Source organism: Heterocephalus glaber, unplaced genomic scaffold, assembly GCF_053883595.1.
Source record: "Heterocephalus glaber isolate CG9 unplaced genomic scaffold, H.glaber_assembly_v1.0 deba00001481, whole genome shotgun sequence".
Classification (NCBI taxonomy): domain Eukaryota; kingdom Metazoa; phylum Chordata; class Mammalia; order Rodentia; family Bathyergidae; genus Heterocephalus; species Heterocephalus glaber.
Genome location: NW_028258317.1, coordinates 33,726,533 through 33,743,253, shown reverse-complemented (window position 1 = coordinate 33,743,253; position 16,721 = coordinate 33,726,533). Strand labels below are relative to the sequence as shown.

Genomic DNA, 16,721 nt, shown 5'->3' with positions numbered 1-16,721 from the left:
TGCCCATATGCTTTATAAAGTTTCACTCAATTCCAAAAGCCAATTTAAATTAAGGAATATGTTATCAAATTTGCATAATTTCATTTGGAACTGCCAGTAAGTTAAAGTCTCAAATCAAGTCTTTAACATAAATGTTCATTTTTAATCAATGAAAAGTTAAAAAGTTCTCAAATCTTCATTTTCCTCTTGAACTTGCCCTTCTAAATGATCCTCAGACTGCAATTCCTAGTTTGTAAATAAAGGAATGCAATATGCATCATACTTCAGGAAAAGATGGTGATGTCGAACTAATAGGCTTCTAGATCTTTTCCCTGCTCCTTTCAACCTTCTTTATAATTCCTGCCACTATGGACACTGCAGAGGTGAGACCCAAAAGAAACAACAGATCCAGTATACTCAAGTTCTCAGTCTGAAAAACCTTCTGAAGTGAAGGAAAACAAATAACTAGTAATTGTCCCATGATGGATCCAAGAACTGCATAGCAAAACATTTTATTACTGCAGAGTCCAATCTCAAACACAGACTTGGTCTGAGATCTGGAACTCAGTGCATTAAACATATCAAAAAATACAAAGCACGTGAAGGTCATCGTAGTGTCTCCAGGTGTTATCACAGTGTCTTGCAGCTCACGCCAGAAGACAAAGTCCCACAAACAATGATTATTGATGAAACAAGTATTTTAAGTATCAAATTTTCAGTCAAAATGCTGTCCTTCCAGTTGCAAGGAGCTTCACAAATGACATCTTTATCCACTGGTTCTAGTCCAAGGCTCTGAGCAGGGGGTCCATCCATAATAATATTGATCCACAAAATCTGCATTGCATTGAGAGGATTAGGAAAGTTCATTAATGTAGCCAGTGATATTAAAGTTAATGCTGCTATACTCATGCTCAGCTGAAATCTAACAAAATTTTTAATGTTGTTATAAATCCCTTTACCCTCTTTAATTGCTGACATTATGGTTTGGAACTCATCGTCTGCCAGGATCATGTCTGCTGCCTCCTTGCAAACATCTGTGCCAGTCTGGCCCCTTGCAACTCCAATGTCTGCAGCCTTCAGAGCAACTGCATCATTTACTCCACCTCCTATCATGGCTACAACTGCCCTGTTCTTCTGTAGAGACTTAATAATTTTCATCTTGTATCTTGGGCTAGCTCTGTAAAATACTGCAACCTTTGGTACTGTCTGTGAAAGCTGCTGGACATCCGTGGCATCTATTTCTTCTCCTGAGACTGACTGGGAGGTTTTAGAATATAATCCCAGACAACTGGAGATAGTGACTGCAGTCTCCTGTGAATCTCCAGTGATCATTTTTATAGATACTCCTGAGGCAATGAGTGTTGTAACTGCTTCTTTCACACCAGTTCTGGGAAGATCAATGATTCCCACCAAGCCAAGAAATGTCAGCTGTCCCAGTTCAGGACCAGAAGCCAAAGCAAGAACTCTCAGATCTCTCTGCTGCTGCATGAGGGTCAAGGTCTGCCTTTTGCTATGGTATGTAGTACAGTAATCACCTGTTCATAGGCACCCTTCATAAAACAAATCTCTGGTCTGTCCTGCTGTGTTCAGTGTACACATTTAACAGCCATCCACTTTTGCTCTGAGCTAAAAGGGTATTCAGCTTTTCTGATATAGTCTTGCTGAAGTCCATCAAGACCCATCTTCATGGCAAGAGCAATTAAAGCTTGTTCTGTAGGCTTCCCCATTAGAGTGTTGTTCCTAATCACAGCACCATTGCATACACAGCCCACTTCCACAATTCTACTAACAGCTGGGTTATAGAATCCATGAACATCACCATCAACAGTCACTTCCCCAAACTGATTATAGCCAACTCCAGTAACCTTACCATGCAGACCATCTGAATTAAATATGTAGCAGTCATTTCATTCTTCATCAGTGTTCCAGTTTTATCTCAACAAATCACATTACAGCATCCCAGAGATTCAACAATAGGTAGTTTTCCAAAATAGCCCTTTTCTTCACAGTTCTCATAACACCAAGGGCTAATGTCACTGTGACCACAATAGGAAGACATTCAGGAATTGCTACTACAGCTAAACTTACACTAATAGTAAACATGTCCAGGATATCTTTTCCTAGTAACCAGCCAACCAACATGATGATACCTATTATATACCAAAGGAGTAAAAGGAAAGTTGTTTTCCTAAGAGGTCCATGCTTTTCTGCAGAGGGGTTTTGGTGCTTCTTCTGGTTGCATCATTTTTAAAACCTCCCCAAATTCAGAATTTTCTCCTGTTCCAATGACAATACTGTTTGCTTTGCCACATCTGAGCAGTGTTCCCATGCAGGCAATGTTACTCCTTGATGCAAGATCACCATTAGATGCAGCTGGCTGAGGAGCTGTCACTTTAGATCAAGGTGTTGCCTCTTCTGTCAAGCTAGACTCATCAATGGAAGATCCACAGCCTCAAATAAGTGCAAGTCAGCAGGAACTCTGTTCCCAACAGATAGGCAAACAGTATCTTCTGGAACCAAGTCTCAGGCCAGTGTGTGCTCCAGCTTTCCCTCACTCGTGCAACGGCATTCTGGTGGCACAAGTTTATTCAGTTCCTCAAGAGATTTTTCTGAGGGCCAGGGATTTAGCTCAGTGGTTTCACCACCTGCTGCTCAAGGACCTGAGTTTGATCCCCAGTACCAAAAAAAAAAAGAGAGATTTTTCTGAATGATATTCCCAAACAAAGGCAACTATAACCACTACAAGTATTGCCACAGTGATACTGACAGCATCATCAAACTGATGCATTAAAACACTGATAACTGCAGAAGCCAGAAGCAGCATAATAAGAGGATTTTTAAACTGGGAAATATACTTCTTCCACAGTGGCTCATCCTCACTGATATCAACTTCATTCCACCCATAGAAGGCTCGCCTATGACTAACTTCACATTTGTTTAGACCATTCTGAAGATCAGCTTGTAGAATGCCTGCAACTTCACTGACTGGTAATTCACTTGCTTGTTTTGGATGTCAATACAGGAATCATTGTCTTATTTTCACCATTAGGCATTTTTTGAAAACGTGCAACCTTCATTTTCCATCGAAACTGCACCTGGGTTGATGGCTCCAAAGTTTTTAGTGTCAGCTTTGGCCACACTGGGAACAGAGAGGAGAGGAGGACAAGGAAGAGAAGCCCCCTGAATCCCAGGCTGTCACCCCCGCTCCCGGCCACGCGTCCCACGGATGCTCCCACCACCCCTTGCAGAAGCATTCGCGGGGGCTCGCAGGGGCGCCCCGCATGCCTCGGGCTTAGAGGAGCTGCTTGAAGCGGTAGCGCAAAGGCAGGAGCCAGCTCAAGAGGAGAGAGGCAACTGGCAGGAAGGGCGGGGAGGGGAGGGAGAGGAGGTGAGGAAGGCTTCACGGTTGGCCCTGGGGGCTCCTCGCCGACACCGCCTCAAGCCCTCGTCCCTCCCCGCTGGCTGGCCACCTGGGCAGGCCCAGTACTGCAGGGCCCAAGGGAGCCCTAGCTTTGTTGTCACTACTTCCGCTCGATCTTGGGCTTTTTTTACCTTTCTGGATCTCAGTATTACTTTATAAAATATACATGATTTTAACTAATTTTCAAGATTATTATAAGAATCAAGTGAGAAAATATGTACCTAAATGTAGCATGTATTTAGTAAACCCTCGTGCATTTTCCTTCTGTCTTTTTCCTTCTCCGGGTCCCTCTGACCTTGATTCCGCATGACCTTCCTCCCTTTCCACTCTTACCTGTTTTGAGGAAATGATCTGATTGAGCCCATTATCTGCAGGTTGAGACTATACCTACGATTTATATGTATCCCCATAGTGCTGTAACTGCCACATAATGCCTTAAGCTCAGTTGATCTGGTTTAAGTATAATCAACAACTTCGTACGTTACTCCTCCCAAAGGTATTGAACAACAAACAAAGGAATATATGAGTGTTTCTCAACTTTCTGACACAAAGGCATCTTTTATTATTTTTTCCTATGGACCTCGTGTTTTGGAAGTTTCCATCTATTCAAAACACTGCAAATATTAAGTAATAATTTGTTTTCCCATTTTATGACTTAAAGACTTAAGCGTGCAATTAAAAAATAAATGCAGCAAGGATCAGGACTCAGCTTGTTTGTATAATGAGAGGGCTGGTGTTTTGGTGACCTTATGTGGATTTATTGGAGGTAAATATATTTCCATTAGGCTCTTGGAAATAGCTCACAGGCTGCTGTTAACACCTTTGTAAGTAATTAGGGATCCTATTTTCCCATATTGGAAATTTTAGTTGTAAACCGAAGAAACAAGTGTGTAAAAGAGGAAATTTGGGCACCCAAAACAAAGGTGCAGAGAGGAGAGGTTTGGTGTCTGTGTGTGTACTTGTGGGTGTACGAGGGGCTGCACCACAGGTGTAGGTGAGGAAGGCCCTTCCTCACACTTAGCATATGTGCTCCAAGTCTCATGTCACAGGTGCAGCCATCTATTCATCCCTGTGAATGTGCCTAGCTCTGGCCAGGTGGATCTTGATAAGAACATTCAACTTTGTTATCACTGCCCCCCCATTGCCAGGTAAATCCCTGTATCTCTTTACATGGCTACTAACCCTGCAAGCAGCCTACAAGGTGGAATTTTTGTGTCTTGCTAGCTATTTGACCTTGAGGAAGCTTCTTCTCTGAACCTTGATGTTATAATCTGTACTTGAAATCACTCAAATTTTACATAGTATTATAGAGAAATAATATTTGTGGAAAATTGTACAAAAGAAGCAGCCAGTTCATTTCCCTGACTCTGAAATGGTAAATTGGCATAGCCTCCTCATATGATACCCATAGTCCACTAGATTTGGCTTCTAGAGTACAAGGGCTTAAAGCATCTGGGCCACATAAGAGCTCAGTGGCCGAGAATGCTGTGGTTGGTCAGCAATGTCGTCGTGGGTCTCAGCAAGGGAAGTCGCTGCCCATGTGCCCTGTGCTTGCCAGCCTCGCCCTAAGTGCTCTGAAGACCCCTTGGGTCAGCGCAGTCTCTTCACAGTGCTTCATACTTGGATGATCTGGTTTGGATTCTTAAAATGTGCTTTTATCAAATATTCTCTGACCCTTAGGCTTTATGGAGGTTATTGAAGGCCAGCTCTTTGGAACTTGTTTTTATTTGCTCAGATGTTGTTGGTACATTGTTACATACCTTTGTCTTTCAGAAGATTTACAGGAAATCCATATCTAGGATTTTGGTACTTCCAGTAATTATGGTTCTCCTGAGGCATAATTCATTTATCACGCAGATATTTACTGTATCTACAAGGAACATATTACTTACAAATTTCTGAAAAGATTCAGTAGATGCCCTTTTTTTTAACTCTTACAAGTATTCATTTTTTTTATATTCTAGGAAGCTTAAATACAGCTATGTGACATCTCCCTCCCCATCTAACACATGTATAGAGGACCTGACGGAATGCACTTGTGTGCTTCCTCATTTCTGGCAATATATTTCTCTTTGCTTCATTTACCCATTTGAAAATGTACATTATACTAATCAAATGTATATACTGTAAACCTTTTTATTAAAAGGTTAAGAATAAAAAAATTAATCAATATCTAAAGGTAAGCTTGGAGATGTACCACCTCCTCTATGAATCAGCATAATGAGGAAGTGAGACGTCAGAGCACTGCTGCCCAGAAAGCTTTGTCCAGATTAAATGATTATAAGGAAGACTGGCCATGATCAGATTTGCAGTTTGATTTTTCCATATTTGTCTTTCCCAGTGCTGGAATAGAGGGAATAGAGGGGTTTAAGAGTGTCTTACCTCACAGTGTTGGATGGAAAAAACCTTGATTTCACCAGCCAGGAGTCGAGGTCTTTGTGGGAAGCCTTTAGACACAGAGCCAGCATGAACCCATTTGAGGATGCTGGCCTAGGGCGTGGTATCTGCTTATGGATTATATTCACTTATCTTCTCCAGATTAGGGTTGCTGTTTTTTTGTCCTTTGACTCCTAATGAAGACATTTTCTATGCATGTTTAAATGTCTAGACAATTCCAGTCTTGTATTTTGCCTTTTCATTTTCTAGTTTTATTCACCCCAGGAAGAAATTCCTGTCAACATCCACTGCAGGTCTGAAGCCTACCACCTGCACAACATGTCAAAAGTCTGTGGGCCCACAGACCTCAGATGCGAGGGGTCATAGTTTTTTATTTCACGTGTTTCCTGGAGTGAACCACCATTGGAACACGAATGGCTGTCTCATCAGGTGGCTTGTACCACTGGTGGTACAAATAGATCTAATCACTTTTACCAGTCTTTTTACTAATAAAATTAATAAAAAGCTGCCCAATGGAACAGCCATTCATGGACCACTGGTTGGTCAAGCCACCCAGCAGTGAGACATACGAATTAGAGCCCTGTTGTGAATGTGTTAAGATTCCCCTGCCCCTTAGTAAATCCTGAAGAATAAAGAAAAATCAATAGTAATAAGTATGTGTTCTACTCAAAAATAAGGCAAAAGATTACATGTCTGTGTACCTGTAAGTATATATTGTGTATTACTGATTTATCAAAATTAAATGTGTATCTCAAACATAAAATGCTATGTGAAGCAGCAGAAATACAAATAAAATATATGTGTGTTATACATGCATACACATATACATATTGCATATGTATATTTATATATGCATACATGTACATATATTGCATATATATTTACATATAAAAGTGAGGGCACAAGAAGCATACATTTAAGATATAAAAGCAAGATTCAATGAGTCTGGGAGTGGTGGGACACATCTATAATTCCAGCTCAAGCAGGAAGATCATCAGGAGTTGGAAGCCAGCCTGAACTACATAGTGAGTTCAAGGCCATCCTGAACTACATAGTGAGACCCTGTCTCATTGCTTGATGATTCAGTAATGGCATCTAGAAAACAAAAATTATTAATCTTGGTAAGTCTCAGGGTACTGTTTTTTCTTTTTCTAAATTGCTTCTCACATTTTTAAGTAACCCTAGTTAAACATTTTATAAAACAAGCTACATTCTACTATCATTTTAATGGTAATGAGGTTAGACACCCTACAGCCAAATAACACCTAGTATGCAGAATACTATAAAGCTGTATTAAGCCAAAATGTTTATTTTCTACCCTTTGCAAAAATATTCTGTGCAGTTGCCAAAAGTAGGCATGGTCCTTATCTCGCTTTAATGTTTTGTGCTGAATTGGGTGGGTCAGGAACTCAGTGACCTGAACATTGCATTCCATGACATTTCCCTAGTAATGAATGTAGGTACACTTGGGAAATCATCTCTAAAAAATACTATCCCTGTACATCTTGTTCATGCATCAGGACAGAGGATTAGATCTGGCTTCTCATTGTCATTTATGGTTTAACTGTTTCTCATAGGACACAGATACAAACATGCACATACTCATTTTTGCATGCACATGTGTCAATTATTGCAGTCTAAGTTTGCCTACCCATGACCCATTTTTTAATTATTAGCCAGCTACTATATTTGGTGCTTTGTGTGCTATTCATTTACCAGCATTAAATGTACATCTCAAATATAAAATGCTGTTCAAAGTGCCAGAAATACAATGATTAGTAAAACGTAGGTTCTTGACTAACCCATTATCTGATGTAGAGACAAGCAAGTTAATGATAACTCAGTAACAGTTATATAACAATTTGCACTGGGTATATATAAAGGAAAAGTCAAATGATGTCAAAGTAATAGTGGCTTTAACACCTAAGGGATTTATTCTGTCCCCCTCATCCCCAAAAAAGAAGTGAAGATGTAATCAGCCCAAATGTAGTACAGGAGCCAGGCTCTGTTTCTCCTGCTTCTCTAACCTTAGTGCAAGACTTCCATTCTCAAGCTTGTCTTATTTTTTAAGAAGCTTCAAGAGCCAACAGGAAGGAAAGCAGGGGGCAGCAGGGGACCCACCTCAACTAAGCCGGCTTCTTTAAAGTGGCTTTGCCAGAACATAAAACACTTTCATTTTATTTCAAAATTATAACTGTTCACATGGCCATGAGAAATGCATTCTTTTAGGTCAGAGTATTGCTATCCCAAATAAAAAGTCACTTCTGTTACAGGGGAAAGTAGGAGAAAGTAAGAGAAGATAGATGCCCAGCCACGTCTGTCTCATGAAAGTATGAACAGAAAGCTAAGGCAGCATAGAGCAATAGAGAAGTTAACTCTGGAATCTGTCAAAGATAGGTTTGAGGGACAGATGGTCAATTTGGGGTTTGAAGGATAAGTAGGAGTTATCCAACTGACCCAGAGGATTCAAGACAATTGGTAGTATGCGTAAGGGCACAGAGACATCTGGCATATAATTGCCGATTCAGCCCATGTCTGCATTCCTAGTTATTTTTTCTCTCTGTTATTAATAATAGGCCCTAAAGTAACAGTTTAACTAATTTTTAATTAACAGTCATTCAAGATCAATAGATTAAGGTATATCAAGAATGATTATCGTGATATAATTCTACTTTTCCAGTTGGGCCAAAATGAAAATATTTTATCTGATGATAAAGTATCCACTTTTTAAAAATAATTGAGTTAGAATATTTTGGCATCTTGAGGAGGAACTGATAAAGAGAAAAGAAAAAAGCCAGTTGTGTTGGGGAGATATTTGTCTTTCAACTTTGAAGTTTAAACGATGCCCAGTTAGAACTGGCCTGGTTCATATCCTGGGTCCATAAACCCATACTGAGTGTGCTACTTCAGGGAACTGGCCAAGTTCACCTGAAAATATGTCACCTCTTATTTAGCTGTTTCTAATATGACTGTTACTTTGGATCTATGAAGCTAAAGTGTTCTTTTCTTAAAATGGTTTTGGAACCATAAGAAATCTTTAGGATTAGAAAGGGATTTTTGTGACTATCTCCTTTGGCTCTATTTGAGATATGAGATCCATTAAATTTTTTCCAGAGAAACTTAAGTCCTTTGGCAAACCTGAAATTCCTATAATGTAAGGAGTAAACCCTGCTAGGTCTGAGGTGCCTGCTATATAAATTCCCGTGCCCGCTGCCCACCTTTTCCTTCCACACAGCCGAGGATCCTAAAAGACTGAACCCATTTCTGTCCAATCCCAGACACACAGGAGAGTGGATAATTCTTCAAGTGCTGCTTAAATTAAGATTATCATACTTATTCAAAGGAGTCAATCCTACTAAAGCAATCTGATAATTTAGTTTTATAAATTTCTAAATTTTTGCAAACTTTGGTTTTCCCTTTGACACTAACTAGCTAGTATGAGGTATTTCTAAAGGATGCAGTACTTCCCTTCAGCTGTTAACTCCCATTCCTCATTGTTTCTCAGCTCCACACACCTCCTCAGTCTTGTCTCCATTGACCTCTCCAACCAAATAAACTCTCTGAACTTTATGTTCTCAGAACACCATGTTTCTGTATCTTCCAGCTTTTTTCATGATTGTTTCACTTTTCTTTATGTGATTCTCTGAGTAATATCTGCCTCCTTCACTACACTATAAATTCATGAGGGTGGGCCCATTCATGCCTTATAAACTCACCACTGAGTTTTGCTCCTTGTAGTCTCTGGCTTACGGCAGGGCCTTGATAAATGTTGCTTAGCTGGTTCACATCTACTCAAAGTGCAGGAGTAAATACAGAATCCATCAGCCATGTATAGGACCATGTACAGATAAGAATTCTGAAGATACTTTTATCATAGTTACACAGAGGTACACCACAGAACTCTTAAACCAGCGTGTTCTTGGCTCAGTGTGGAAGAAACCTGGCTGAATTCTGATATAGCCTCATTGCAGCCCCTGAATGGACTGAGGTAAACTGCAGGAGGAAGCAGGCCCTCCTTTGCTCCCCCCTTAGAACTTAGCACCATGTGTTCCTGCTTCTCTGCACTTCAAAAAATGTGTGACTGTTGAAGGAGTTGTTGCTTTGCCATCCATTTTAATAGGTATTTTAAAGGAATAATACACATTACCACATCTTAAAAATAAGAGTATAGATATAAAAAATGGTAAATATAGTAACTATAATTTAAAACATTTGCTTAAATACATCTTTATGGTTACTAATATGAGGTACAAAAGAAAAATCAAGGCACAAAAAAAGGGAAGGTTTTGGAAAGCAGGATGAATTAGGATTTGGGGGATAAGCCCCTTCAAATGCCAATCTAGTTCTCATTTTGTCAAAAAGAGTAATTGAAATAGTTTGACAGTGGAGTAAGTTTTTTGATATCAATTCAGACTAAAACTATAAGATGTATAGTTTAGGGTTTTTTTTAAGTCAAACATTGGAAAGAAAGAGTAAGATATGAAGCAGTTCACCCACCTACTTCGTAAATGGTGGCTTTGTCAAGCCTGGTTTGGACTAAGCGTAAATGTTTTGCTAGAAGTGCTGAATTCAGGTCTTGCCTGGCTAAGTGGCCTTGGGAGGATCCATGGCCTCAGTTATGAATGGGGCCGCCTTAGAGTCGAGAGTGAGAGGTCAGTGTTGTGCTGCCTGGAGCTGAGCAGGCCAGGAGCATAGCATGGCCTTGGTCCCAGTGTCACCCGACTCCACACATGCATTAATCTCGTCTCTGTCAGCTGTTCTGTTTCTCTTTTCTTAGATGAGGTGCTAGCTAGAAAAGGAAACATTTTCATTATTACATCAAAAATTTATTAATACAGTCCACTGAACAGTGTTTAGCTGTTTGGAATCAATGAAAGCACTACACAAACCCTTACCCTTATGCAGCTCACATTCTAAGGAACAAACAGAGAATGGAGATCGTCCATGGGATGGTTCCTGCTCCAGTTACCTCATGGCCAGATTTTTTGCCATTTGGTGAATCATAGCTATTAGTACTGGGAATTCTTTTTGAGATTCTGTATCATCAGCAATGCAGGATCATCTTCTCTCTTACTCTTTCTCCATCCTTTCCTACCCCCATACTCCAGTTCTCTCTCTCTGCATTCTTTTTGTTTGTATATTTGGATTGTCAGCATATCTTGCTGCAGACGGCATGTTTTTCTCCTTTGCTTGGGTTACGTGCTAGTGTAACTCAGTCCCTCTCACAGACAGAATGCTGTGTGCCCCTCGGGAATGAAGGGGGGTCACTTGTGGTGATTGGCCCATGGGTCCCTGCCTTGCTAGGTGCCCAGTTGAATTATACATCTCTCTTTCTTGTTAGATTGTTGGCTGCGACCACCAGCTGGGAAGCACCGCTAAGGAGGATAACTGTGGGGTCTGCAACGGAGATGGGTCCACCTGCCGGCTGGTCCGAGGGCAATATAAATCCCAGCTCTCTGCAACTACATGTAAGACACTACAGAGACGGGGCAACCTCTGTACCCCTTGGCTTGTTGCCTCCCCTGGCTTAGCTCTGGCTTCTCTGAGAAACCAGGGAATAAACCTCCACTAACCAGGGAAGACTCTGACATTGTGGAAAGCTCCATGTCCCTGCTTCATGAGTTCATTTCAAGGGACAGGTCAGGTCACCAGCTGTGACCCCGAGGAGGGAAGCTTCTCTTCTGGGGTGCAGCAGGAGTGAGGTAAAGGTGCTTTCTGGAAAATGTGTATTGCTACCCAACAGGAGGGCAGAGTGCATTCCAGCCCCTGCCTTTTATGTAGTCAATGTGCCTGGTGAAATATAGTGAACAGACTGCAAAAGTTCACACAAATTTACTCCTCCCCCTGGAAAATCACAACCCTTCTGACAAAGTAGCCTTTGGTCCATGCTGACACAAGTTCTTTCAGAATAATTTTGGGCTGCAACTGTGAGCTGTGTGTGGCTGTATGTACTGAGAACTTCACCAGATCATCCCATTTAACCCTTATAGCAACCCTATGAGCATGGTATATCAACTTCCTTGTAACGGAGAAGATGCCCAAGGCCTCAGGAGATTGTGTGACCTGCCCAGAGTCACACTGCCATAAAGTAACAGAGCCAATATTTGAGCCTAGAGTCTGATTCCAAGGTTGAATCCTATACCTGTTTTGCTGAGTTGTCTCAAACCCTGCTGACTGCCTTGGTGGTAGGACTTTTCAAAGCAGACAAATGGACCAAGCCAGAGGGCCTCAGGTATCTGCCCACCTGAATCTTGTTAGGTAGCTGGTATAAATCCCACGGTACCTAAGCCAAGTCACAATTAATCCACAATTGAGTCACAATTAATCCAGATCATTGTATCATACACTATCTTCTGTGATGGCTGCTGTTCTAGGGACTGCAGATAGAAGTAAAACAGCCTTTGTACTCGAGGACATATATTTTTAGAATTATTTTGAAATTTCTGGCCAGTTGTCTCCAGATTCTCTTTTCCCGTCTCTCCTTGCTTGGGAAATGCAAATGAATGAGTTTACTGAGTGTGGTTTTGTTCTCTTTACTTGTTGAGTAGTTGGAGGAAAACATTTGTCTCATGGCAGGTTTATAAATTTGAATAGAGTTGTAGGTCAAGAAGAAAGGCAGATGCAGTCAATTTGGTAGGCACTGGAGGACCATTCACAGAAGTCCTGAAAAGGCAGCTCTCCATAAGGAGAGCCTCCACAGGCAGGAAGAAAGGCCAGGACTCTTAAACACATGCAAAGTGGAAGCACCAGCTTTGGGAACTGTCCACATTCTGACTTCCCTGGAGGCAGTGAAAAATGTGATTCTGTGAACATTTTAAAATTAAAAAGACTCTGGTAGATAGAATGAAAGATGAGGTAACTTAGACATTGATAAAGTCCATTCAGGCAAGATTTTTCTTTGCTCATGTGTGTTGTAACTTCTTTTATAAGATGAAAAATGAAAGAAGTTAGAAGATGGAAACCAGAAAAAAGGCATAATTCTTTTGTAAATATCGGAGATTATTTTTAATTACATGTAAAAGGTTGAATATCTGGAAAAATCACATATCAAAGGTCACTTACAGGAATCTTTAAGGAATGTTGGAAGGATTAAAATATTTCTTCTTTTTTGGGGAGGGGGTACCGGGGATCTAACTTGGGACCTTGCACTTGCAAGGCAGGTGGCAGAGCCACTGAGCTAAATCCCCAGCCCCAGGATTAAAATATTTCTAATTATTTGTCACATAATTGAATCAATTCTAGTTATCTAGGAATCCAGAAATGGGGATGTACAGGTGGGGTAATGGGTGTGGAGACCTCTGAGAAAGAGCATGTTTCCTCGGAGGGATCCCACATTATTCTCCTGTCACCCACCTTCCTGTTCTCCTGGAGGAGCTAGAACACTGCTCCAAGAGACATTTCTCTCACTTGCCTGTCAGGGATGATCAGCAACCCCCGGGGTCTGCAGTGGGTGAAGCTTTCAAGGAAGAAACTGAAGCAAACTGAGAGCCCTATGTCATCTCCAGGCCTGCAAATAAATATCTCACTGAAAAGTGCTCTTGCCTGCCAGAATCGGTTCAGCAAACCCTGTTAGAGAGAAATGAAGACTCAAGAGACAGATAATTTTTGTCAGGGCCCCAGGGACTTCACCAGAATGGAGTGGAGCCCCAAACTGACTCATACCCCCAGTTTTGTTGAGGAACAGTGAAGGCAATAGAGCTTTGCTGGAGCGCAGATATTTGTTTCAGGTAGCAAGGCAGGTAAGCAAGGTAGGGTGACAGTTTGGCTGATAGCTAACTTTCGTCTGACTGTCCCCTGGGAGCTTCCCTGTTTTCCCCATGAGATCCATTTCTGCATGAGTTGCAAAACATCTTGCCTTCAAGACTTTCTGGTTCCAGCTCCTTGGAATTAGCAGTTTTCCGCCTCCTGAGTTGGCTGGAGTAGACACTGACCCTCTGGGTGTCACAAGGGGCTCCACCCTAGTCAGGACCAACAATGAGTGAATTACACCCCATACTACCTGATGATTACACATAACAACAAAATGCAGTTGATTCATTTACCTTAGCACTGATGATCTCTCCTGACAAAATGATTTATATCAATAAAGTTCAGCATGTATGTGTACCTCGTCACAATCTATAGCAGATGCTGAAAAAACTACCTTGCTTATGCTTTCTCCACCCCAAAAGAATCTTCCTCCCTGCTCTGACAGACTGTGAGCAACCCCCGGCAGGGAAGACAGGTGCCCTGGGGCCCGGGCACTGGCCAGGCGAGCTGTGCTCCGCTGCAGGTCCAAGGACTCTGCCAGGTCTGTCCTAGCATCCACCAAGAGAAACCACCTGCTGGCCTCGTGCTCCTTCCAGCTCCTGCCACTCAGCTCCCCACACTGAACTCATTTTCTTTCTAAATTTACATCCACATTTTTTCCTTCTATTATCAAGACTCAGGGGAACAAAGGAAAACCAGAAGCGTGGAGAAAGATCACGACAGAAAGTGCCAGAAGGAAAAAGAGAAGTAGGAGGAACTTACAAAATGGCTGCCATTTTTGCTGATGAATAAAAAAGACACCATCTTTGTATAGACATTATAATTGCCTATCACAAATCCAGACCACAGAAATATAGCAAAATACAGCAAAACTGTCCCTACCTTTGTTTTAAAGAAAAAGACTGTTCAAAGGTAGTGTATGGTTTTTTCCATTTTCCTGGTCACTTCTTGATTTTCCCAGCCCAATTTAAAAAAAAAAAGCAACTAACTAATGTGACCTTGCTTTTGATTCTTGAAACTTAAAGGCTTATTTTTTCATGTTTTATTGACTTGTACCATACTGTATATCTTCCAAACTCAGAAAACAATTATACCTAGAGATAGCCTATTTGCTATTTTAATTGCTATCTCCAGCATTACAGATCTCTTGTATGTGTCTGTATGTTTTGAAACCACCTGGGTGTCCTAAAGTCATCCTCCCACTTCCATGAGTGGCAAACCAGATAAACTAATTTTTATCCAGATAAAATGATGCCCCTACTTCCTGAGGATATACTCCTCAGACTGGCTTATACTGATCAGTGGTGGCTCTGGTTAATATATTCCTGGACTGTCATTCTGATCCAAAGATTTTGAGGCAAAGTATGTTTTTAATAAATCACGGGTCTCTCTGTAAGTACAAAGCACACATGAGGGATATTTTTATGAAACAATGGTAATAATTACCACCTGTGCCTGGCTTCTTCAGATTGTACTCACAAACCAGTCAAGGGAATATATTGATTCAAGTACTGACCTGGGCACCTGCCATGTGCTAAGGAACTGTTCTAGGTGCTGGAAGCATGGCAAGGAACAAAACAAACAAAACTTCATTTTTTGCATGGGGCTAGTGTGAGGGATAGACACACAGACAGATGAATAAAATGTGTATATGACATAAGATGGTAGGAGACATGGAAAAGGAATGCAGGGAAGAAGAATGTGAGAGGAGGAGGGGTTGCTAGCCAAGGCTGTTGAAAAGGTGTTGCAATTTTTAATAGATTAGTAAGAAAAAGACTCAATAATGAGAAAGCATTTGAGCAAGGATTTGACAGAGGTAAAAGAAAGGCAAAATGCTGAAGGCAAAAGGCAGGGAATTCCAGGCTGAGAGAAGGAAAAAAGCAAATGCGGAGATCCTGAGGAGTGTGCATTCGTAACATAGTCCACGAAGACAAAGATGCTGCTCTGACCAAAGTGAAGCTGAGTTTCAAAAGGGCCAGAGGAAGTATTGAAGGCAGAAGGGCTGTGAGGTGGGGTGAGGAATGGTGAGGATATTGAGGAGTTGTGTAGGGACTTTAGTCTGGATGAGGTGGAAGTCATGGAGAACTCTATGCGGAGGAGCGACCTGGCTTCACATCCATTGAGTTTTTTTGGTTTTTATTTTTGTTTTGTTTTTTGCAGTACTTGGTATTGAACTCAAGCCCTTCAAACTGAGCTACATCCCAGCCCTTTTGAGACAGGGTCTCACTAAGGTGTTAATTTGCCCAGGCTGGGCTCAAACTTGCAATCTTCCTGCCTCACCCTTGTAGAGTGCTGGGATTCTAGGTCTGTGCCACTGTGCCCAACTTTGATTTACTTTTTTTAATGCTCACTCTATGTTGAGGGGAGACTGCAGGAGAGACAACTGTGGAAGCAGGAGAAATGCCTGGGAAGCCCCTGAAGTAAGCTGGGCAGGAGATGATGGTGACTTGGACTCGCAGCTGTAGAGGGCTAAGACGGGTCTGACTCTGGTGTACTATATTTCTTTTAATCTAAGCCATCACTGCTTGACAGATGCACCATTCTTTTATGCACCACATAGAGAAAAACAACTGCTATTGCAATTAAGAAATTATAACACAGTGCTTTCTGATCACGTAGGCCTCTCACTTCATGGCTTTTAAAAGACTTGTTTTAGATTTAGACATTTTAAATATATTATGGATATATCATATATTATGCATGGGATTGCAAACAATGAATTGATAAACTGTTTCTGAAACTCAGACTCTTTAATCACTTTTGATTAGAGGCTCTGGTGATAAAGCATTTTGAAAATAGCACACAAAAGAAATTCTTTGATACTGGTCCCTTTCTAAAAAAACAGTTTACTGAAGTATAACTGGCATTTGCTCAATAGCATATTTCATATACAGTCTGGTGTTTTTACATATGCATATACCAAGGTGACCATCACTGTGACCAAGGTCATAAATGTGTTCAGCACCCCAAATCCTAGTGATTCCCTCCTGTTCTTCTTTCTCCTGTCCTGGAAACATTGATGTACAGCTGTTGCTACAGATGAGATTGCATTTTCTAGAGTTTGACATAAACAGAATTATTCAGTATGTGCTCTTCTGTCTGGCTTCTTTCATACAGCCCAGTTGAGATTCACTAATGTTGTAACATGTTTCATAGTTCCCTTTATTGTATCGCT

General features: G+C 41.1%; 1 protein-coding gene and 1 pseudogene across 6 annotated transcripts in view; one reads left to right on the top strand and one right to left on the bottom strand.

Moving 5' to 3' along the window:
• Window positions 1-16,721, top strand: part of Adamtsl1 (ADAMTS like 1) — a 1,037,009-nt gene that overhangs the window by 731,022 nt on the left and 289,266 nt on the right. For 5 of the 6 annotated variants that reach the window (XM_087183424.1, XM_087183423.1, XM_087183422.1 and 2 more), the window contains one exon: window positions 11,139-11,265. The exons of the other annotated variant lie outside the window; for it this stretch is intronic. In XM_087183424.1, coding sequence (XP_087039550.1) covers window positions 11,139-11,265 — 127 coding nt within the window. The remainder of the gene's footprint in view (window positions 1-11,138; window positions 11,266-16,721) is intronic. 6 annotated transcript variants of the gene reach the window in all.
• Window positions 242-3,218, bottom strand: LOC101720136 (calcium-transporting ATPase type 2C member 1-like; annotated as a pseudogene).